This window comes from Pungitius pungitius, chromosome 13 (genome assembly GCF_949316345.1).
Source record: "Pungitius pungitius chromosome 13, fPunPun2.1, whole genome shotgun sequence".
Taxonomy (NCBI): domain Eukaryota; kingdom Metazoa; phylum Chordata; class Actinopteri; order Perciformes; family Gasterosteidae; genus Pungitius; species Pungitius pungitius.
In genome coordinates this window covers 11,493,663-11,518,318 of record NC_084912.1, presented here as the reverse complement: position 1 = coordinate 11,518,318, position 24,656 = coordinate 11,493,663, and the positions used below count along the sequence as shown (strand labels likewise).

The 24,656-nt window shown below is 43.8% G+C and overlaps 1 protein-coding gene across 2 annotated transcripts; it reads right to left on the bottom strand.

Annotated features, from left to right (window-relative positions):
* Window positions 1-444: 444 nt before the first annotated feature.
* On the bottom strand, window positions 445-24,273 carry micu1 (mitochondrial calcium uptake 1). Of its 2 annotated transcripts, XM_037465896.2 has the most exons (13): window positions 24,114-24,273; window positions 21,447-21,611; window positions 20,248-20,440; window positions 18,681-18,843; window positions 16,266-16,309; window positions 13,701-13,712; window positions 7,927-8,041; window positions 6,138-6,220; window positions 5,526-5,726; window positions 4,321-4,458; window positions 3,213-3,321; window positions 1,565-1,654; window positions 445-1,410 (listed from the first exon to the last, which is right to left on the bottom strand). In XM_037465896.2, exons 2-13 carry the CDS (start codon window positions 21,608-21,610, stop codon window positions 1,247-1,249), a joined length of 1,476 nt encoding a protein of 491 aa, XP_037321793.1. In that variant the 5' UTR covers window position 21,611; window positions 24,114-24,273; the 3' UTR covers window positions 445-1,246. The 2 variants fall into 2 exon arrangements, with proteins under 2 accessions (XP_037321793.1, XP_037321796.1); XM_037465899.2 differs by lacking the exon at window positions 13,701-13,712.
* Between the last annotated feature and the right edge of the window lie 383 nt (window positions 24,274-24,656).

The window sequence follows — 24,656 nt, the reverse complement described above, 5'->3', positions numbered from 1 at the left end:
CAGTCATGGTGAAGGAAGTGCTGGTGGCCAGGTATCTTCAGCAGATAACGTTAATGTTTTGTAAATAAACGTCTCTTACCGCAAGTGTTTTAAGGTTGATACAAAAGTGTGGATGTTCTGTTACAAATCATTTTGTCACAATCCGTGTGATTGAAGCCCTGACGGGGGTTCCCTGGAGAGGCCTCTCGGCCTAATCGGCTCTGCAGCAATCACTCCGGAGGACCACTTCCGTCTTGTCAGTCGCAGTGTTCAAGAGAGCACGCCAGCGCGTTTCGGGCCAATGCAGCACAGTGTGTACCGAGGGGCTGCAGGACAATCTTTTAATGGGCAGCACACGGCGAGGACTGCCCATCCTGTCCATTTCAATTAGACAAAACTGCTGACCGCTCTTGCACACGCACACATTAGCATCTTCCCCCTGCACACACACTCAAAGCCACGTCGTACAAGCAGCCAGGCAGGTCTTTATTTGCTTCGAAGCGTTACACTTGATTTCATTATACACGGCAAAGGACTTCTTTGGCGCCATAGATTAGTCCCGCTAATTCCCCTCTGTTTTCTCCCCTCAGAGTCAAAGAGTGAAAATTAGAACATGGCAGGACAACAATCAAACTCACCAGTAAACCAGAGCTTTACGTTATTAAAAACATCTTTAATAGAGCATTTCTTTTAACATCCATCTGTCATAAAGTGTTTCGGTGGGCAATAGATGAATACACACTTTGAACAGCATACATTGTCGAGCTGACAAGCATCACTGTTTTAATATGGGACAAATGGTGCAGTTGGAGCAAGCACACTGGATGAAGATTACAGACGTCTGCTCTCTGTACCAACAAAGGAATAACTAAGGGTCTGTTGTCGGCATACAGACATACTGCAGCATTTACGCAGCTGAAGGTCAAGTAGGATTTATTACACCGCTGGACTTTTGCAGTAAAACATGCGAAATGCGCATTAAAGGCGCTGTTTGTACAGCAACCTGCTGACAGTGCATTCTCAATGGAATAATCATTTTATTTCATACAAATACCCACGATGCCTTGGACAGGGATGCCAGGGAAGAGTGCGCTGCGTCAGCGCCCTTATGTCCATATATGGATGGTCTGAACTACGGCAACATGCGTTAATGCTCCACAGCTGCGGCCTGAATGATTTCATTAAGCGTCCGTTCGGATCGTTGAGACATCTTAAAGGAAAGGGTCTTTGATGCTACTGCTGATGTTGCTTCATTCCCACGCCGTCTCTATTGCGTCCTTGTCGTGGCAAAGTCCCAGGCCGTATCCTGGGCACACTTACACATGGCACGCACCAGCCGAGTGAAGCCCATGTCCTTCGGTTTCTCCAGCCCACGCATCAGCCGCTGCTTCATAATTGCTATGAACTCCCTATTACTGAGCTCTCCATTCCCTGAAGGGGGAGAGGGGGTGTAATGGACAGGGGGGGGGGATAATGAAATAAAGGGGGAAAAGGAAGCGAGAGCATGAGACAACGTCCATTTATTGATCATGTCTAGCTGTCATTTTCAGCTGGATTTGCTCCTGATGAACAGTCAGGTACTCACCATCGCAGTCGAACAGCGCAAACACCACATCACACACGTGGTCTGACAGCTCCACTTTGGCAACGGTGCGGGCCACCTGCTTCATGGTGACTGAGAGACAGAGGGAACAGACCACAGATTTTCAGCATTTTGTGGGAGATAATGAATGACTCCTGGGGAGGACACTGTGGGATCGATTGCAAGCAGGACTCTCATATATCTGATAGAGAGCAAGAATTGGCGGGTCAGAAGAAGAGGAGCAGACAGCATCAGGACATTGAGCTGAAAATTGAGTTAATTTTCCAAAAATATAAATAGATTAAAACCTACATAGACTGAGACTTCAAACGGAACCCAAGGGAAGGAGCAAAGTTAAAGAGAAACTAGAGTATGAGGAAAGAGGAGAGGGTGGGGGAAAAAATATCCCTAAAAATGGCAAGAAAGGAGAAAAGAAAAAAAATGGAATAAACTGGATAAATGAGACTAACTATACTGCACGAGTTCTGAGAGTTTGTAAATGCACATCCAGCGCTCACCAAGGGGGCAGGGTGGAAAAGCAACGAGTTCCTCAAGGATTGAAGAGAACAAGAGGCAAGTTATTAAATACAAAAGATCATATTGTGGGCAAAGTATTGCTTTAAGGCTAGACGAGTATAGCAAAGACGTATAAAGGATTAACTGCACGGGAGGGTGGAGGAAATCTGCACCCGCCTGCCTAGAGGCCTTTAACTAAGCGACACCACCCCCCCCCCCCAATCGGGGTAAACTGTGCACTTGCAGCAGAAGCTGAATGAATCATGAGGATGTGCTGACAGTAAACATATGGAGGCCTTTTGAAGAGCCGAAGAGGATAAGGACGTTTACTGTCGATACATCAAGACCGCAGTAACAGGCAAAATAAGAATGTTTAAAAACATTAAGACAAGACATTAAATACGATAAATAGAAAATAAATAAAACACAGGCATCAATGGCTGAGGAAAACGTCCATGCATCAAACAACTTGCTGTATTATAGAAGCTACAGTTACCTGTGCTGCTCTCACATGTAATTGACTTTCATTGTTGGGATCTGACAGACAAATTACTTCAGTACAAATTGATGTTGTGGAAGATGAAGGAAATAGGACTAATTTGATAAACAATTTGACGCTTAGAAGGTCTCATTGGATTCATTAACTGGATCCTTTGTTTAAACAGAACGTTTGTTGCTGCACTTTGAACAGACCGTCCACTCGCTCCTCTGTTGCATTTCCAATAAAGTGGTTGCTCAGGGAATATAATATTTCACTCACTGTTGGTTACCATGGACTGGGACTGCACAACATGGTAACCAACAGGTGTTACCGAAACAAGCCAGGACTTAAATCTTTAAGAGAACAATGTAGGCGCGCTTGCTCGAGGGCACTTCAGAAGCGCTTGCGGAGCGTTTTTTTGCCCTTCAGTCACAGACGATGCACCTCGGTAGCCTAGGGTCATGTGTGTGTGTCCAAAGTGTGCGTTCTCCTGAGGGCCCGTAAGGAGAATCCGAACGATTATGGGATGGATGGGCAATCCGGTGACAAACGGCTGAGCTAGGATCTGGAGCAAAGCCAGGTGAAAGAAGATGTGGGGAGCTAACGAACAGCTCTGACAGTTAAGTCGAAAGCAGAGTACTTATGTGGGTGTACCTTTATCTATGGAGGCTCCGGCCATATGGTAGAAACTCAGGGCTGTGTCCACGTCGTTCACGTTCTTTAGGAAGGTAAAGAAATTCTCCACTTCCTCAAATGTGATACCCTGCAAAAAAGACGGGGAAAATAAACAGATGCTTTTTATTCGGCTGTTTTACCTGAGCCAACACAGCTCCGCCCACACACACTTAACATCGTCATCGCACGGACTGGGAGTGCACAACAAACTTTTGGGAGCAGCTCAGCATTTTGACAAGAGGATGTAGGCGGAGGGAGTCGACACACATGGATAAGCAGTGTGCCACGGCAGGACGGGGAAACAGACGCTCTCGAGTCACGTGCGCATATAAACAGTCACAAAGCTGCCACACTGCTGATGAGCTCATTTGCAAAGAAAAGTGAGCAGCTGTTCTCGGGCAGTAAATAACCCTAATGCACACTACAGGTTACTCCAATGCTGGCAGAGACACTGTGCCATTGCCCTGGATGCACGGCAGCTTCCCTGCTTTCCACTTATCTGCTAAATGCAGCATTTAAGCATTAAATGCGTCTCATCGATGGTAATCATCTCTTGAGTAAAAAAAAAAAGGATGTATTTTTGCTGCAACACCTGAGGGGATGGATGTGCATGGTAGTATCTTCAGTCAATTGACTGATTTGGCTCGTTACGGTGAGGCAGAACCAGCATGAAACCAAAGTTTGTGGGAATCACTGCTAATGGGAGCGAAATGAGTATATTGATGATTGCCCTCTAACTCTTGAATATTTTACTAGTTTAGAGCAAGTATATGTAAAATGAAAACAAATTAGTAGAAAAAGTAGAATGATTCCTTGAGTTGTTTATTGAAGGGATACCCGCAGGCTTTATTAAGAAGCTCAACGAGAGATGGAGTACTTATGCCCTGCCGCCGAGCACTGCCTCTCTGTGTTTGGTCCCCACAAAGAGAGATAGCAGAGAGAGTAATGTGTCAGTCGAGTGGATAATGTCGGGCCCTTGAGCGCGTGCCACTTTGTTAGAACGCTCCACACCACCAGATGTGGCAACGTGTATAACCACAAAGTGCCCACCCGTTACCTGGGAACAAGAACACACGGATGAATCTACCTGTGCATCCTTAAACATCTTCTTCAAGCCCTTCTGCATATGCTTGAGTTTACGAGACTGGACGCCACTGTAGGCCAGCAGCATGCCGCCAAACTGCTTCTCACTGATTCTGCCGCTCACGGGGTCGTTCCTCTCGAACTGTAGTGGAAGAGAGAGAAGGATGAAGACTGTGAGATGGAAAGCGGTAAATACTGGCATCAGGCTTCCAGTAGAATCTTGCTTGGGGCTGGCACTGGCCACACTAAATATGCTTTTATTCTTATTTTATTATCTCCCACTGGAGCATGTCTCAACAGCAGTGGGCCGCGGCTGTGTCAAGACAATCATTTTTGATTTATGTCCGGGCTGAACACGCCAACCCCTCAAAATGCTAATTTGTTGTGCTTGTGAGAGTCGGCTCATGACGGAGCTAAAATAAGCCCGGGAGCAAAGACAGCAGGGGTGACCTGACCATTCGGGCACCTGCAGGGGATCCACATGTAGTGAGGTGAACTCACATAGTTAGGTGATGCCTATGCTTGGTAGAAACAGCTCATTTGAATTCCTGAGTTTAGATTTATGTAAACACGATTGCTATAAAAGCTCTTCTTTTTTTATTCCAGCTTCATCAGGAATTCAAAAACCAGCTGGTGAAATATGGCGCAGGGTGAGCAGTGAATTGGATTGTAATGCCCATGTTGGTTTTGTTTTTATCTGTGGTGATATCATTTCCCCATCGGAGCCTTGTGGCACCATGAAGACCATTACAGATGTTCCAGTCCTATTCTTGGAACATCAGATGGAGGCACCCATTAGGCTTCAGTGATCAGTGAGGCACCACCCACGCCAATTAAATAGATTAGAATAACCATATGCTCAACAACACTCATGGCTTGCTGTAACTGCAGAGGCAGCAGAGGGGTCTGGTGTCACCCTGAGGAGACGGAAGAGTGCTGCTACCAAACGTCTCAGAGAGAGTGACACTGGCCACTGCTTTGTCATCCTCTGCCCTGGTTCTCCTGCTTCTTCTCTAATCGTACTCACTTTAGGGGGGTTTCTTTTGTGCTTTGACGGGCGGACTAAATGTAACAGGATTGCTGTGTGCGTTTATGATACCATTCACATATATTTGGTATAATTGTCATCAACGGAACTGTAAAGCAGTTGATGAACATTCTACATTCATTGCTCCTTTCCTCCACTCATTGCCTTTCCTCCTTCACTACCTCTAGTTTCAGCACATCATGCTGCAGTTTCCTCTGGAACTCCAGAAAACTGCCGATGGTGAGTTTTCCCTTCAGGTCTTCTCCGAAAAAGTAGGTGGTGAGAGCCGAGCTACAGCCGGCCGTCCTCAGGGTGTTTCCTGTGGTGGAGCGGTCACGGTGTCGCATGCCCATACTGGTCTGGGAACGTATGATGCTCTGGACCTAAGGATTGAGGGGGTCCCATGTCAACCATGACCATCAGGCGTCTGAATATTATATTATTCCATTAACAATGTCATACAAATTGTAAAAATGATGAAGAAGTCTGTAGCAAAATCACACAGTTGCATCATCATCTTGCATTAATTATCTTGCATAATGAGTTTTACTGTTAAAAAAACCTGCATACAATACTAAACATGCAAAACTAGACATCATACACCTCATCACATCAAGCTGGTTAAGGTGGTAGAGATCATGATCATGCACATCAACCTTCCTTTAGTGGCTGTCAATGTGATGTGCACTCGCTACTGTAGATTCAGCACAGACCAAACGTGTGGGACGCTGATTCAACCTTACGTCTCCTTCAATATGATGATCATGTGTGTGTTTGTTTGTTTTGCAACTTACCTGTTCAAACTCCTCAAGATCAACCTCTCCATCGCCGTTAAGATCAAACATCTTGAAAGCAATCTCAAAGTTCCTTTGGGGAGCTGGACAGCACGGGACACAAAAACAAAAACAAAAGACACATTCTGAAATCAAAACAGCGCATTATAAAAGTGGCCCGTTGCACTGGATCCACCACACAGCACCCCTCCCCCACCCCAGTGATGCTCTTTCGAGCCCACAGCCCTCAGACTGCTTCACAGAGCTAATATTGAAAACAAAATTTGCATTCATGATATTTCATTTCTCTGTCTTTTGTTTCCATTTTTCAAACCTGGGTACACTTTCTGCAGATAGTATTTGCTGCACTAAACACCCGCGTCACTTTAATGACCACGTCGCCACACAAAGTGAAATTAGTTTTCAGTACAGCAGGATAACGAGGCCGAGTTCAGCGTTGGCACCTAGAGTCTGACGATGACAGAACAAACATCGGGTTTCAAAGTTATATTCACCTGCTCTAAATAAAAAGTGTTAACTTGAGATGAGCTCTGTGAGTATTTGATGCTTTTCAACAGCATTGAATGGAAGTAGGTAATATATTAACATTTTATTCCTCACAATACAAACATACTATTATTATTATTTATTTATAATTAATTTCTGTAGAATTAATTATTTCTGTAGAATTCCTGATGTGATTTAAATATTCATTTACATATCAGATATGCGGGTTATATATTAAAATGAAAAATGTAATCAAATATATTATTCATGACAGTTGATGAAGTTGTTGTTTTAACATTTCCAGCTGTTACATAATGTCCTTTTTTCATGTATGTAAGCATTTCACTTAGATAACGATGCAACCATTTAGGCCATTATATTTAAGCCTACATTATCCAAATAATAACGCTTTATTAACCATCTGGTCCATTGCAGGTAAATTCAGTGCTGCCCATGAGAGCTGTATGTGAACAAGGGATCTAATTCCCTTACTGTTCATCTGATTTAACACAGCGCCAACGCAATGACATTCACACTAATTACATTCTACATCCTTTAAAATACTTTATTTGTTCAATTATTTTCAATGCACCACTTTTTATTGTTCTATTCATAACCTTACCTTGGCAGACCATTGACTTCAAGGGATGCATTAAAGATTGATTTAGTGTGATTTTACAAACGACTCAGCCTCTGAAAGCAGTAAATACGTACGACTGATACAAGGTGCGTCCCTTAAGCAAAATCCTGCATCGCACTATTTTTGTGGCCATGCTAAATGGATCGAGACCAACCGTCGTGTCTGCTTAAAGCCACTTGTCCTTGAACACTCCTTCAGACTTCCTTCCTTGGAACGGATTATATGAAATGGTCAAGCTAAGCTGGGGATGGCACTTTACTAGGCATTGGGGAGTCAGGGGCTTACTTATTATGAAATCTGATACATTAAGAAAGGAGTTTTCTCACGTCAGATTTATCCTTTGCATTCACTACCAATGCCAGATCGAGCTCAAGCAAACAGATTCTGTGAAACATCACAGAGGCGGCTAGGTTGACAGAACTGAAGATCCTACTGAACAGACACACAGCTCCATAACACAGACAATAATAACATATTTGAAAACATTGCCGCGTATCAATTTCCATCTTAAACTGGTCCAGTAAACATTTTTTTTGAAGCAGATAAGTAAATGAAAATATCTCCTTTGGATTTGATTTGTGTGTAAGATCTGAAGGATGTGGGCCCGAATGGGATGAGCGATATACATCAGAGGCATTAGATCTCAGTCAACAATGTACTTACTGGAGAGCACAGTGGTGAGGAAGATGTAGTCAGAGAAGGAGATAAGGCCACATTCTCCCAGTGTGTAAAATATGCTGTCCTCATCTGCAAACTTCTCCCTTTCTTGGGCGATTTTCTGCTCATTCAGGAAAAAAAAAGTGATATTAAAAACAAATCATACAATTTTGAATCGAACACAAGCCTTACAGCTTTTACAGTTGTCCCAGGTGTGGCTTTGTGTGTGTGCAAGCAAACGTGTGTGTGTTTCCCCGAGAGTTGTTCAAAAACAAGGAATCGTGCACCTACAATGCTTCCACACACACACACTGTGTGTTCCTGTGTGTGGAAGCATTATTCCGGGTACAGAAGGATGCTTATGGATCGACGGTTCGACAGATCTTCCACCATAGCAGTCATGCAAATGCTGCATACACATGAAGACGTACAGGCAAGAGAGGGTTGTAGTCACAAGCAATTAGTTTGTGGTCGGTTCCAAACACTTTATCCACCAGGGGCTGTACTCAGTGTGAAAGTGACATAAAAGGGAGGAAAAACATCACAAGAGACTGTAGCACAAACACACACTATTGATTAACCACATAGACAACACACCCTAAATGTATTAATCATTAAAAGATAGTGACTTTGGCCCTCCCAGTCACACACACAAAAGGCAAAGGTCACTGACGTTTTTCTGTCAGCATGTGTATATTCACAGCATTGCGTGAAAGAGACTTAATCACATGCACACTACACACTGAGTAATAGAGACTGGAAAAGACAGCGTCCACGGAACAGAGTGGACAGACGGACAGAGCATGCCTGGTCGGGGGGAGGGGGAGGCCCGCTGAGCCCATGTGGAGTTACCTCCGTCTGTAAGAGGTCCAATTCAGAGAAGGAAGGACGAGAAACAACTGTTAGAGAACAGCGTGGCCTCTGCTGTCTTTAGCAGGGCCTTGAACGACAAAAACAGGCATAGGCATTCATAGTGAACACACACTCACACACAGACACACACACTTGCACAAAACAAGATGATTGGGGGGCTGTTATAACTATCATCTTTAGCCAGTATCTGTATGATCAATGGAGCTGTGTGCCAAGTGCAAAAGAAGGCTAGTCCCACATTACATTATTTATTATTTTATTTTATTTATTTATTATTTGGAGAAAAAAAAAAGAGACAAAAATCTGATTTCATCCCTCCTTAGCGCCATCAAATTAAACTCAAAATATTCCCCCATGAGCAGACTCCCTTGTCATGATAAACATAAATAACTGCTACACACAATTGGTTCAAGCATTTAAATATATCCCTGTCCCCGATTAGCGTCTTGACTCTCGGTGAAGCCACTGACTCAAATAAAGAAAAGAGTGGTTTCTAATTCCTTAATGATTGTTGATGTTATCTGATGTACATGTACAGTATAAAGGGAGTGAGAGGGGGAAGGGAGAGAGAAACACGTTATTTTTGGAGCAGTGCTACAGATAGACACACAGATCACACAACAGAAATGGGTTTTTTTTTTCAACAGTATTCTTTGGGACAAACATTCCGGGTGGATGGTGTGGGTGGAAGAAGATTCCTAGAGAGGGACAGTTATGAATAAATGACAAAGTGAAAGAGAAATTAAGAGTAACAGAGGTTGGTATTAGACCCGCGGGTCTGGAACAGTGACCTACAGAGACAGCTGTCCAGACCAACAACCAGCAGCTACCACAAAATACACACGCAAATACACAATTGTGCACGTCCACTGACAACTGTAAGGAAATGAGACACGAATCCACTGGGCATCCTTATAACTATCAGAACAAAGGCATAGAGCACACTTTTATGTTTTCAGTGTACAGGCTCAAGGACAGAAACCCTGCAGATCAGCCAAAATGGCTTTTAACTAAATAGCCATGGAATATAATTGGCCCAAGGAGCCAAATCGCGTGTGATGCCTCCTGTGTTCCTGTCAGAAGAGAACACTCTTTTGGGATCCCGCTCCAAAGTCACAGACTTCCCTGCTGAGCTCAGTGTAGCTTTCACCATCTTGCTGTCTCACATGCGCGACTTGCCACCGTACTGTAAATCTCTCCCAGCTGTATGATGTAACACTGCACCCTCTCCAGCAGACAGTGTTACGCTGTTTTGGGGGTTTCACCTTAGATTTTAAGGCTAACAGCTTGATGGGTAGTACATTTATAATTCATAAAACTGGTAAAACACGTTCCACCTATTTCCCATTAGGGTTACTTGATAGCCCGGAATCAGTGTCATCAGTTTGGTCTTTCATCAGTTTTGATTCATCTACCCTTGAGGACGATACGCCTTTCAAGTACGCCGCTGCAATGACTAAAAAGGATCTCAACTTCATTGGGGTCTGTATTTAACACCCATCTTAGATTTTCCCCAAAGCACCGATCTTCAAATGAGTGTAAACCTAATTGCTGCAGCACTCGAGTTAATTAGCAGCTCACGCCTCGTCTGTCAAGGCGCATCCGCTGATCGCCGTCAAACTTCGTAGCCATCAGTGTACGTGAGCGTGACTTCAAATCTCCGCCTTGAGCCCACTCATGTGTGTCTGCCTGTGTCGGCTGAGCTATGGCCAAGTTCACGGGCTGTGTGCATATGATGGATGGAGCGAGCCAACTAGCCTGTGAGCTGAGGCAGAAACACAGTTCTGCGCGCACACACACACACACGCATTAAAAGGGGCGTTCCCTCCTTCTGTCACATGACTGCCTGAGATACACTTTCTCAGCACACCATTTGGAAGGGACAAACTTGAACGGCATAAAAAGATCTTTAGACATTCTAAAGTGTCATTGATAAATCCAAGAATTAAATGCTTCATCTTTTTAGACTAAACCAGCTACATGAATGCAAACGATTCAATTAATCCATTAGCTTTCACTTAATTCCAAACAAATATGAAGGTCCAACTGAAAACGCGAAAGATAATGCACATGTAAAAGTATACATCATAAACCTTTAAGCCTTCAACTTTAACTTGATCAATTCAACGACGGTGCTGGGTTCAGTGATACCACGCTGTGCTGTGGAAAGGGAAACGTCTGTGAGCACGACCACGCAGATAAGAACGCAGACAAGAAGCTCAAGCACCGAAAAGACGAGAGCTGCCCCCCCACTCTCTTTGTCTATGCGTCCGCTGCTGACCTCCTGTCTTTTGAACAGGTGAGCGTCGCCAGAACTTGGTGCACTGGAGCCGTACACCAGCAGGTATATAGACACACACACACACACAGATTAAAAAGGGAGAGGGATGTGTGCAGTGTGACAGACGCACAGGGCAGACCGAGTGAAAGAGGGCGACGACAAGTGCATTAAAATTTAACATTACCTTTTCTACTTTGTGTGTCTGTCCCTTTGACAGGTTCCATGAAAGAAGAGTTTCGGGAGAAACGTTATACGGAATGACCTGCTGGAGGCAGAAGTCAACCCGGGCCTGTGCCTGCCCTCTCTGAGTGTTGGCTGCCAGCTTTCACCACGTGTGGGTGCACTTCCCTTGTGCTTCAGCACCTACAACTAGGGCAGCATCTCCGTCCAAGACCCAGAGAAAACCACCCTCACTTCATGCTTCTGCTTCGTTCCACATGTAGTCCCATGAGCAGCAGGTGTACCGTTAATAACTTGCAATTACACCGGGAGCACCATCAGAATAACGTACACAGCTGTGGACCGCTCAATAAACCCGCTTTCAGCCACCGAGGAATGGCGGCTGTCTGACTAACGGGGAGAGGACGATTAGCTGAACATGCGTACGGACGACCCAACCTCTATAACTATAGATTAGGAGAGCAGAAAGAGAAAGACTAGGTGTGTGTGTGTGTGTATAAGCTTTAATACGGATCAACATTGAAGAAAGAAAGCCTGTGAGAATAAAAGTCAGTGTTAAGAGATGGAGAAATAGAGCGCCGACAGTCCAGACAGCGGCTCCTGGGAGCTTCCTGTGAAATCAGAAGGAGTGATCATGACACCAGTCGAGGGTGGGAAGAGGCTCATTTTCATCACAGCAGCCCCGACCCCAACCCCCCTCCCCCGCACTTCCCCCGAGTGACAGGTGTCCGCTCCCGGTCGCACGGCTGACGCAGAGGCTTCAGAGGCCACGGCGTGAACACTTTGCGTACATTTCAGAGCGCCCGCCTTCGGGGACTTTAAACCATGCTCTACAGAAATCATGCAGCACTGACATCCGGACAATCCAGTGGATGGATTTGCGAGGGCCACCAAGCACATCAATGCAGCCTCGAACGTTTAGCTAACAGACCAATATCCTGGGTCCAAAACAACCTTTGCAAGGCCACCATGCGTAGAGTCGGGGCGCCGCCACCACCAGCTACTTTCTCTGTGAGGCACAGGCAATAGAGCAGTGCATGCTGGAAAGAAAAGGCCAAAGCATGTGAAAAGCTTGCGCTGGTACTTCGTAATAAAGGAATGAAGGAGCGTTTATAAAAGCAAGACAGAGGGAGTGCAGGGGAACAGCTGTGTTAGGATTTGACATAGACCAATACGAGTTCCAAATGAATGAGTCATTTTAGCTGGCCTTCGCATCTCAGCTTCGCAAGACTTGATGTTCCCCTCGGACTTTGGGTATAAATGTATGTAAACCCAACTTTTCGATGGCGAGGGTGTAAATTATGCAGCAGTGCTGCAGTGTTTAATGATCCCTGTAGAGGCAACGTATTAAGTCCTCACTTTCAATAATTCAGAGGGGGAGGCACGGCACACAGCTGCCTGCCACAAGCTGTACAAAGGCCACCATCCACGATGACTCCGAGTATGAGTTTGCATACAAGTGCACACACAACGGGGTTTGTGTACTTCAGTTTCTGACACTCCCAGTCATTATAAGGTGCATGTAACCTGCCCTTTGCTGGGCTTGGCTTATCTTCATCCTGACTGACAGAAGAATTCGGACCGGTCAAATCATTTAGTAGATAAAGCTTATCGGTCAGGGCCCATTTATTAACGCGTATCGATATAAATGTGTATATCAGCAGCATTTGAATAACAAAAAGATTTCTCCAGCGCACTCTGGTGAAACGTTTTGCATCTAGTAGTAGAAGTAAATACACATTTTTGTAAGGCATACAAGCGGCTTAGGTGGGAAATTAGGTAGAAAATGAACACATGAGGGATAGTCGGCTTTCCAGCTACATGGTTATCTGAGGTGTATTATTGCCCAACTCAACAGGCAATAAAACAAGCTGTGCTCATTCAGCAACCATCTTTAAATGCTGGATACAGTTGACACATGATCAGACCCAACTCTTTATTTAGAAGTTATCATAAGTAATATGAGGTTATCTTCAGTTTAATGATATTTTTGCGTTGTGGTTAAACTGCTGACAGGCCAGTCAGAGCCAACTTTTTCCAATTCCATGATATAATCAGCCTTATTATTTGAGAAAATACAGTGTGTGGGGCTCAATTCAACACCTACAGCCCGCAGAGAAAAGCAGAATGTAAATCAAACATTTTATTACCAGTCTACGGAGTCCTCAATGGGAATGAGTCACTGAAAAAAGTTTGGCGGCGGTCACAAACTTAACTGAGGCTTAATGTGAAGCTGAGATGTGGAAAACACAGAAAAACGACTCTTTTAGCTGTTCCCCTGGACTAAGGGCACTGAAAAGCTATTCCCTCCATATAACTACACAGAGAGTGGATAATATAAAGAGAGAAAACCAGTCGGAGACAGAAGAGGAGGGAGTAGGCAGAGAATACAAAAGTGCAGTTTTTCATTCCGGTGCACACATGCTGCTCGGCACACACCCCATACCTGCCAGAAGTCCTGCAGAGAGGGAGGGGACGAACGCGAGGGAGATGAGGAGAGAGGGAGGGGGACAGAGGAGGAGGGACGGGTGGAGAATCCGTAGATGGAATGATTGGGGGAAGGGGGAGACAGCGACAAAGTAGGGATTTTGGGAGAAGGGGAGTTTGAGGATGATGGTTATTCACGAGGAAGGGAAGAGAGAGAGAAAATGGAGGGATTACTCGTTATGTGAATGAGAGGGGATGGCTGATAAGAGCACCAAGGAATAATCAGCAGTTAACAATGGCAACGACAGGTTACATCAACATAGGATTGCAGCCACACAATTAGGGGCGCGGAACACAACGCGCAGCGGGAGAAAAGTGGGATAAAACAACGAGCAAACAATGAGATTTCACAATTTCTCAAATAACAATAGAAAATAAAAACAACATGGTGGGTTAGAATGAACAGTGATTGCTAAACAACTCTAAAGGGAATGTTATATTTACACGCAGATTGGACCCAGACCTTTAAAACGGGTCCAACTCTCAGTTGGCCTGGATATTTTTAGATACAAGACTTTAAAAAGAGCTATCATGTTACAATACTGCACACCTCGCTGCTATTGACCCCCAGAGGAAATGTTCCCCTCGTACTTCACCACACCCACCTTCAATTCCATGATTTACACACTACATATAAGGCGCCAGATACTTGCCACGGCCCTTTCCACTTGATTTAATTCTATGCAGGCTTAAGTTTAATGTGAACTACATTTCATGGCGGGGAATCGTAATAGTTTATTCCGACACCGACTAGCTAGAGGGCAACTTCAAGCAAATGAGGAGGAGTTATGTTTCTCTGGTTGGGCAGAGCGAGGGAGGAAGTGGAGCAGTTGGGTTACATTTGATTTTCAATGCAAATAAATGAGGCCTGAAGATAGGGACATTTATATAAGAAAGGGGCTGTGTTGATTTTTGGATGTCACTGAATTACACATTTACTTTTAAATAAGGAAACGCTCAAACTCTTTGAGTTAATCTGCTGTATCAAAGTTAGCAGGACCTCTAAACCCAAAGCAGAAAATAGGACAAAAGAAACAAAAAGGGTTTTTACAAAGACTTCTGTCTTTAACCTTGCTGACTCTTCATCTAACTACAATATGGAGATGAGGTAGAGACTCATCTTCATACCAGCCATGGGGTTGGTGCATTTTCTAATGGGTGCAGATTAGCTCATTAGCTAAATGAATAGGGGTGGAAGGGTGTGAGAGAACCTGCTGGGGATCAGAGGATAATAATGGTCACAAATGAATATCAAGGAAAGCCGTAATGAAAGTAATGATGATTTGTATCAATGGTCTTCTTTTCTTTCTTACCAAAAAGAGGGGCTAGCATTTAGACAACAAATCTTTTTCAAGTCAGTCTGTGGACATAGGTAGTGAGGTTAGCCCGTCTAAAGTTCATCCGTTGTTATGGTCTTTAAAATGGGTCATTATGCGCTGGACAGACCCACTTTGTACACATCCATCTTAATGATTAAGTGTGGCGCTGATGCATTAAAAAGTCAGGTTCAACCAACGCGTAGGCTGAAAACAACATACGTCATCATTACCGTACCCTTTAATTCCCTTTCTGAACTTTAAACATTATCTGCTCTAATTTACAATTAATGGGAGTGGAAAATAACATGAAATGACGTTTGAGAAGGAAAGAGAAGAGGCATGGAAAAGGAAAAACATTGTATAAAGGATATGGTCTGTGATGAGGCCAGTCGTCTCTTCTCTCCAAATCAAGTTTTGAGAGAAGAAACGACCTTTTCAAAACAGATGCTGGTATTAAAACTTGTACCTGCAGTGGACGTATCTCAGCCTGTGTGCAAGGTTAGAAATGCATCCATCAAACAACAAAGTGGACCCAAAAAGGCTGCCTTACATTCTCATGGCCACCTTCTTTATCAAGTGGTTCAATTTAGATTTTTAACATTGCTATGTCATCCTTTAGGGTTATGTAACCCTCGCCGTCAAGGGTAGTAGTTTATATCTATGACGAGGAGTAAAAAACACCATTTGTATACAGGTTTCTTTAATGTCTCTTGAGCCTGAATAGTTGTTTAACTTATATTGCATTTCAGCAAAATTATTACCTGAGCGGATGATTCCCACTCATAAATCAGTAAACAGTTTAGTTTTGGGATATCATACATTTCCTAGCTATTGCACAAAATTGTTAATATAAAGCGCTTACTTTTCAAAAACTCACTAATAATTCCTTCTCTTTATGCATATTTCAAATCCAAGCTGTGAACCCATAAAACCCTCAGTGTAACCTGGGGATTATAAAGCAGAATTATGAAGTGCAGTGGTGGCTTGAATTTAGGATTCATTTTTAACAGTTAAGGAACCTCTGAGAAAACATTTTAAAAGATTGCTGTGAGTGAAAGTGAAAAAGGATGTATTAACTTACATTTTCACTGAATATTGAGCTTTCACTTGGAACTAGTTTTTTACAATAAACCAAATAAATTGACTAGGGATACTAAATCTCTCCCTCTGATCCCTGCTAAGATGACCCTCTACCAGCTTCTTACCTTTCCATCATATCGCTTCACAATGAACTGATCCAGGCCTAGACCTGGAATTTAAAAAAAGACAAAAATAAATGTCAACAGATGTTCAGATTAGACAAATAAGCATCAAGCATAACACAGCATAAGCGTCAGGATTTATGCCTAGCATTAAACAGAGCAAATGTATTTACATGGTGTCATTACTAAACATTTTGTATCACTGACATCTGCTGAAGATTAATCATAGTCATTAGCACCCCATTGCCATTCTGCTAATTCTTTCAAATAAATAATCATTGCCTTCAGCTTTGACTCTTCTGAATCAGTTAGAACAAATTCCCTCCCTGCATACTAAGATCATCTATATATTTTTAATATATATGAATGGTTCAACTGAGTATCTCAAGGTGTTTGAGTTCCTTGCTCGATGAATAACGACTTCAATGAAACACACATTAGGATCAGGTGATGCATGAGTGGTCTTCGATGGCCACTGGTCTGTGTCATATCTTTCTAGGCATAAGGCAGCAATTACTTTGTATGAATGCTCGCTGCAATAATTATTTGAAATGTTATTTTCTCTTGATCAAGTACACAAGGTGATGAAACATGAGTTGTCAATTTTGAGTGGAAAAAGACAAATCTACCAACTTGATGAACTTTGAGGTGATACATTTCTAAGCTAATTTCTAGGCTGCGGTTCAAAACTATGAACTAAAGCACTATCAAAATATTCAAGCAGTCACAAAGACTCTTATCACGGCGAGAGGCTACTTTCATTGTGACCTGCTGATACAAGTCTCATCAAATCAGATTTACTCTGAGGGCGTCGGCTGGAGAATAATCTGGTTAAACCGAACTTCGTTTCATCAGCACAAAAGAAAACCTCATCACCTAAGACCTCTGATAATAGCCTATCACCTTTCTTTGCCGAGTCAATAATCCTTTAACGCCAGGTCAGTAAACACGATCAATACATTTATCAACTGAGGGGCTAGATCACTAAGCTTAGGGACACATTTCCAGAACAAATACCAGGCAAAAAATGTCCGTCAAATGCACGGCCTTGTATCACTCAAATGTAGCATACCTCACTATTGCGCAAACTATTTCCCTAAGGGAAGACGGTAAAACCTTGTTATTTAGGTCATGGGTGTGCCTTTCCCTTATACACACGCTATGTATTTATGTACAGATCCTGGCCATGCAGCACTTCTGTCTTCTACGTAGTGTTTGTTTTTTAATCAGATCCATGGTTTATTCATCATCTGAAGGCCAGAAATACTGCAGCGCCTTAAAACAACAAAAGCAGACTAATCAGAAACTGAGACTTGATCATTATGTTTTTTTAATTGAACGGGGAGTCTGTGCGTTAACTTTACATGAAGTGGCTGCCTTTGAAGTAAACTTTAGCTTCTAATGGCTTTTCATCTGCCTTGCTGAACCTTCTCTTATCCAGCAGAGCTCGGCTCATAATTTCTTAAGTTGCAGCATAAATAAAGGAAGAGCTGGGGAGTCGTAAAGTGGGGAGGCAAGTCAACTGGGTCCAAGAATGGAAGACGAATGGGGTCCAAGCTAGGGCCACGTCCTGATCATTGGTTAACATAGAAAGTGCTGAGGGGAGCAGGAATGGCAGCGTAAACGTGACAGGCGTGGCTCAGTCCGTATTAAGTGCTAACTACAGGCCTGCTTCAGTTACCGCGGATTAATGCGCAAGATTTGATGGGCCTCACGCTCTACTTTTACCATAAGCAAGAAGGCCAACATACTCCTGCGTCATGTACATCTAAATTAATTTAAGTGTTGAATAATCCAGAGAAGGATGTTTAAAAGACGAGAGTGGTGCTGAAACATATCTATGCTAACTTAAGCTCCTCGCCTTCCCAACCCTCCCGTGGCTTTGGATCAAACATCTCTCTCTGGCTCCATGCGTGACGGCTGAGCTCTGCTCTGGTTGGATCATGTTAATTGATACACCAACTGCTGTGTCACAAGTGCCTCAACTCGGCGTGATCGGACAGCCCTGTCAGTCGCCCCGCCCCCCCCCCGCCCCCCTCCAGCTCCCTTTCATATTTGGTGACACAGCCAGTGGGATAGTTATACAACAAAGAGTCATTAGTATGGTACCAAGCGGGATAGTTCTACAACAAAGTGTCCCTGCAGCAGGATGGTTCGAGGGGGGAAGGAGGGTAATGCTCAACCAGTAGAGTAAAATCATCGCTGTAATTTGAGAATCATTTCTCAGATGTCACCCTGAGAGAATTCATTGATGCAGAGTAAAATCATCTCTGCAAGGTTGCTTGTGTATTTATTTAGGGCCGAGAACCTGGATAAGAGGCAAAGCCATTACAGAACCGCACAACAAGTAATAAAGAAGAAAAATCCTTGAAAATAACTGTGGTGTGATGTAAAGAGGATGGAAGAAAGAGGACTCACTCTCAGGCTGCTTCTCGTTTGGCGTGATGGAGCGTATGAAGTCCTGGGGCGTCATGTAAACTTCAGCATCTCCATGCTCGCCAATGACCTTCAGCGTTGCAAAGTAGCGAAAGATCTTGTCGGGGGTCGAGTAGGCTCTAATCCTGTTCTCGTACTCCATCACCTGCCAACCAGACCAGATCCACAATTAATGTAACATTTCACCCTATAACACAGCTCAGCCGCCAGCAAATCAAAGACCCAGCAATACTCCAATCCTGTGTGAAAGTAAGACGGGAAGCAAAGCTTCAGTGTACACTGAACTGTACAACAGTGTAGTGAGGGCGAAGGATCAATACAAAAAGAAATTAAAAAAAGAAGGTGGCGGAAAGAAGACAAGAGGACAATCCTGATGGGGTAGGGTATTAACCTTTTGATTAAACCACCACACACACCCAAAACGGAAAATTTTATCATTGTGACATAAAGTCCAAAAGCATCACAGACATCCCAAAGTCCTATAGTAGGCTCATCCAGTTTGTAGCAATGATTGCATGCTTCTGTGTTGGCTCCTGCTATTCAAAGTTATTGTCTATAGAGAAATCTTGCTGCCCCCCCCACCCCCTTCTAGGGGACAACCAACAGTGTGTGGGTGAGCACTAATAGGGCGGTCATGTTGAAATGCCAGGGAGCCCGGGACACATTGTCATCTCTCCGGATCTCATCCCTTCAGATTTACAGAACACTGATCTCTGCTTCACCCACACTGATGGAGACCGGAGCCCCTTCTTTTCAGCTCTGTGCCCTTTATGCCCTCCCTTTACATTACAAAAACTGCACTTATACAACCAAGGGAGTGAAGTTCAAGTCACATTATTCAAGACAAAACGTATGGAATGAACAGAATCTCATAAATGTTCTAAATATACATTATATATAGTAAGTACTTTCCAACACAAATACTGTACAACTCCAACAACATTTAACCATGGAGGGCATTCTCAGTCTAAAGCACATGCTCCGACATTTGCAGATGTACAGTGCATGGACCTCGGGTCGGTGCGCTCTTCATTAAACATACTCTTTATTTGACAGAGTGAGTGTGCTGGCACAAACATCCCATCTTTAGCAACACACCAGTGAATCCTGCGATGCTGTGATTTACTACAGCGGTTTGCTCCCCAAAATGTAATATGCTTTTCAACTGAGGCCTCTGCTGAATCAAAAGGCATTTAACAATTTTAGCATTCTCCACGAGTCAGATGCACAATTGCATCCTATCTCCTTTGAAAAAAAATGACATTCTACTTTCTCTTTACTTCTCTGTACTCCTCAAAAGACAGAGCAGCACATTGCACATTGTATCAAAGACGCTCTTCTTTGGTTTGTCATCTGCAGCCTAATCATCAGCAGTCAAATTTTCAGGTAGTACAATCCTGTTACAACAGCAATGCATGCGCACTACCTTTTTCTGTAAAAAATATATAGCGGCATTTGCACACTGGACATTGATTGGTGGGGCATTCAAAACGCCACCAGAGGTGAATCAAATACGGGACTTACTGAATGGTGATCATTTATTGATTACCTTGCGGTCACGGAATCCAGAGCGTGGCTTCTTTTTTTTCCCCTCATCACCTTCCTTTGCTTCTTCGTCTCCACTGCTGGCCTCCACAGATTTCTCAGACTCCGTCTCAGAGGCTGCGTCCCTCACAAAATCTGTCCCCTCTCCACCTGGTTGCTCGGAGTGTTGAACAGAAGACCCGGCCTCTGCGTATGCCCTAGATTACACAATTAAAATACATAAATAAATCAATGCCTTAGAGACATTTCTTTCTTATTGACAAAGAAGGTTATGTATTGCATTTATCTCTTGTGTCTGAATCCAAGTAGAATTGAGCAAGTGTGTAATGACTGTTTTATGGCCGAGTGTGTACTATATCTATGATGCTCGACAGTTCAAACAGGGAGAGGGAATGATGAGTAAGCGCTTCGCCCTGTGTTTTGTCTGCAGGTGGGTCTACAGAGGCAAAATCCCACTTGACCATTTTTCTAACTAAATTGGTTATTGGAATAATAATAATAACGATGAATTACCGAGTCCGTCAGGGGGAGGCTGAATAATTCAGTTTAACGAGACACAAGGAGAATGAAGCTCGGGGGTGAAGGCCTGGAACAGTCTCATTCCATCAGGCAGAGAAGCCCCGGAGCACCATCCATCACTCTGCCTCATGCAGCACAGTCATTCTGTCCCCACGGAGCTCTCATGTCAACACTCTTTGCCATCTTTTGCCTTAACTAAACACCAGCCTCCTTTGTAATGAATATCCATTAATACATTGTAATTTTACTTTGTGTGGTGGCTTGGGAACGGGAATGCCGGTATGTGGCTTCATGGGTTGGTTTCCCATACAGTTGTGTAATGCTGGGGAATTGAACTGGACATGTGCTCAAAAGTTAAACGGCCATTAAATACCAAAGCAAAAACGAATTCTAGTTTAGACAATGATCATCAAGAACTGCTCATGTAATTTTTTGAATATAGTGGATGGACAAGAAATGTGTGGCACTCATGAGGTAGGACAAAAAAAATCTAACATACATAACATTGTTGAAAGCAACACTGTTTATGGGTTGGTGAACACGTTTTGTGGTGTGGCAAGCCAGAGGAACTGAAGGACTGCCGCTAGACTTTTTTTTCCAATTGAATCAAAATATCAGAAATCCTTTACCATTCTCTCAGTGCAACAAAGACGAACACAGGTGTGCTACTGGGCCCAGACTTACCTTTTCCAGAGCAGCCCGGTGGTAGCTGACACACCGGTTACCCCAGCCAGCGCTGCGAGCATCAGCCTCCTCCGGCCGGAGCCTTGCACGGCTCCACTGTGGTAGCGCCGGGACAACTGCGCCAGCCCCAGCGACACCGCGGACAACGCCCGCAAGCGGAACATTCTGCAGGGAGAGGTTTCAAATGAATACACATTAAGCAATTGGGGCTCAGAAAATTTTGACACGAAACACGTAATGATAGATAGCAAAGATCTGCAGCTGTCTTTGCAAATAGACAGACGGGCAGACATAGAAGCGCCAAGAGATGTCTTCCTGTCCTTCTGCAGGCATAAGCCATGGACGTCTTTGGTAAGGATTTGGAGAATTTGACTAATAAGACAAATTTATATTCAACTCGAGGAGTAGAGCTTAAAGACTAGCAAGGCACTGATGGGATACGTCGTCGCACAGCGCTGCAGGCAAAACTGCACCTTCAAAATTCAGCGGATTAACATCCTGGAATCCCCACACAACTCAATTAACAAACAGAAAGCGAAGATAAAACTAATTGCAGCAAAGCTCAAGAACTTATTTTTCAGCCAAAGTGTTGCTGCATTCATCTATGTCATGGGAACATGATTAACAAAAGTAAAAAAGGGCAATGGAGTGTATCTGACGCCTGCCCATGAGGAACAAGGATGAGATGAACGAGTTCATTGCACTGAGGACTGTGGTCACGTATCGACATCCCATTAACTATTCACATATCGATGGCCTGAATATACAAGAGGCAAAAGGGACAAAATTAATTAATTGTTTTTCTTGGTCCGTTTGTCTCCAAGCTGCCAGATCAGGACCATCCATTCAGACTATTATAATTGGTTTCTTCCTGACTCTTTGAAATATGCCAATGGAGCTTAAATGAGTTGCTTTCAAAGTGAAAGATATCCCATAGTAGGAGGGCAGGCGCTTTTTCTTATTAGCATAACAGAGCTTTTTGAAGAAGGGGACACTGGGATTTGAGTCATGTGACAAGTACACATCCTCTCCCTCACAGAGCACTGAATGCTCCGTGTTTAAGTATGGTGACCTACCACTATCGGTGGACAAATCTCCTTTGAAAAGCGTACATCCAAAAACTAGCAAATACAGGAACACAAACACTGCAATTAACAATTGTTTTGGAAGATACAATATGCTACAACAAACAGAAAGCAAGTACAAGTTGTTTGATTGAGGTTATGGCAACGTAAATGTATTGTGCATTTTGGACAGACAAAAACATCAATGGTGATTGTAAGGGACCGTGGTGATGGACATCATTTTGCTATGTTTGGTAAAAGCCTTCCAATACGTCTACAGGCCTAAGCTTCTTGACATGTTGACAGCTGCTGCATTTTTCACAGTTGTTGTGTGGCTGTATATGCTAGAATAAAGCCATTTCCACAGCTGAATCCAGAATCCTAATAAACTCTTTAGATCTACTACGCTGGGACTTGAAAATGACCTGGGACCCGGTCAACCAATGTCATCAACATTACCCAACTTTGACAGTTACGAGTTGTCGGGGCCCACAAGAGTAACTTAGGCGTTTATGTTGTGTGAACACTTCTCACAACTTGGATGATTGCTTTCTATAAAAATTAAAAATTAAAAGGGACCAGAGCGGGCAGTTTCACCTGGAACAGCCTGGGGCTCTAAAAAAGGAGGTCTCATTCCATTTAAAAAAATGCTGACCCATTTCTCTCTAACTTTGCAGTCAATCTGTTGCTTGGGGATGTTTTCGGCCCTCGAGTGGTAAATAAAAAGAGGGGATTATTATTTTCACGAGTACAGGGCACACAGACAAGGATAAATTACATTGGCTACTTTCTACCCTTCCCCTTTTAGGCAGGTCTGTGACTTCCTTTTGACATAAAAACCTCCTCACACAGATAATTCAATCATTTAAGTCAACAAAAGTAGAAAAAGCAAACACACTTGACCTAACACTCGAAGGTTGGTCCATTTGAAAGGTTGGTGACTCACTAGATAGGAAGGCATTAGTCACTGTCCAAAAATATCACACCTAGTAAGTCGACAGTGTAGGTGAATTAGTTCAAAAAGGTGTCAAGGTATCAAGAAGGCTGGCCTTTCACAGGTGAAGCTTGAGATTTTCCCCATCGGTGGGAAATGTCAACAACATTTACCGCAGCTCAAAGTCATCTTAGTGGCTAACGGGCATCAATCAATCCATCTAAATGAGCAGATGAATTGATTCATATCATTAACGTGGCAAATACATGGGGGTCAACAACACGTCAACGTGTCAGAGCGGAGAAACGAGCCCTGGAAAGTTCCCATGATTCACGAGGCTCTCCTGTGTTTTGTTTTTAGCCGTGGGGACCTCGTAGCCGCCAGCTTGTAGCAACATAACGCTGGCGTTTAGCATTCCACCGCTCGGCGACAACGTTGTATGCCTCCAATCCCGGTCCCACTCTTGTATCGTACTTTATCGATAACCTGACAGTGCGCTGCTTTCGTGCGCGGCAGCCCGCTAACGGTTCCGCTGCGCAGCTAACGCTCGCTAGCAAGCTAACGCTAGCAGCGGCGGCCGTTAGCATAGCGCCTGCTGTCAGCCGAGGGAGACGCTGCTCCGTCGCCGGTGTGGACACAACTTCAAGTAGGAGCGACACGGTTACTCACGTTACAAACGCCGGTCGGGCCCGAACGACGAGGGTCTTCTGCGTTTCGTCTTTCCGTCCTGTTGTGTCCGCAGAGATGGAGCGCAGCAACAAATAGCAGCAGTTCCGCGTTCTAACCAACGAACTGTGCAGACAGAGGGGCGGGGCGACGCGCGCGCGCTTCAGACGGGCTATATATATATTATACAACATTTAGCCATTTGTTTTGAGTGAATAGTCTTTAAATGAAGTGGGAGAAAGGGAGTCTCTGCTGTCAGTCATACGTGACTTGAAAGAGCTCCAGTGTAAAACGTGTCAAGACTAATTGACTTGCCTCTTTGCTGTGTGCCAGTTCTAATTGTTACTTTTAATCTGAAAGGATGAACTGGGGAGCTAAGGAGGATGTGACATGGAAAACTGCAAGTTTCAATTCCCTTTCAAACATAATGTAACTGCAGGTCAATCTTCCGCTGTATGTGAATGTATCAATGTTATGGATAAAAGAAGTTATGGATAAAGTAAAGATAGAAATGAGAGTGAGGTTCAGCTGCTGAACATGTCATGC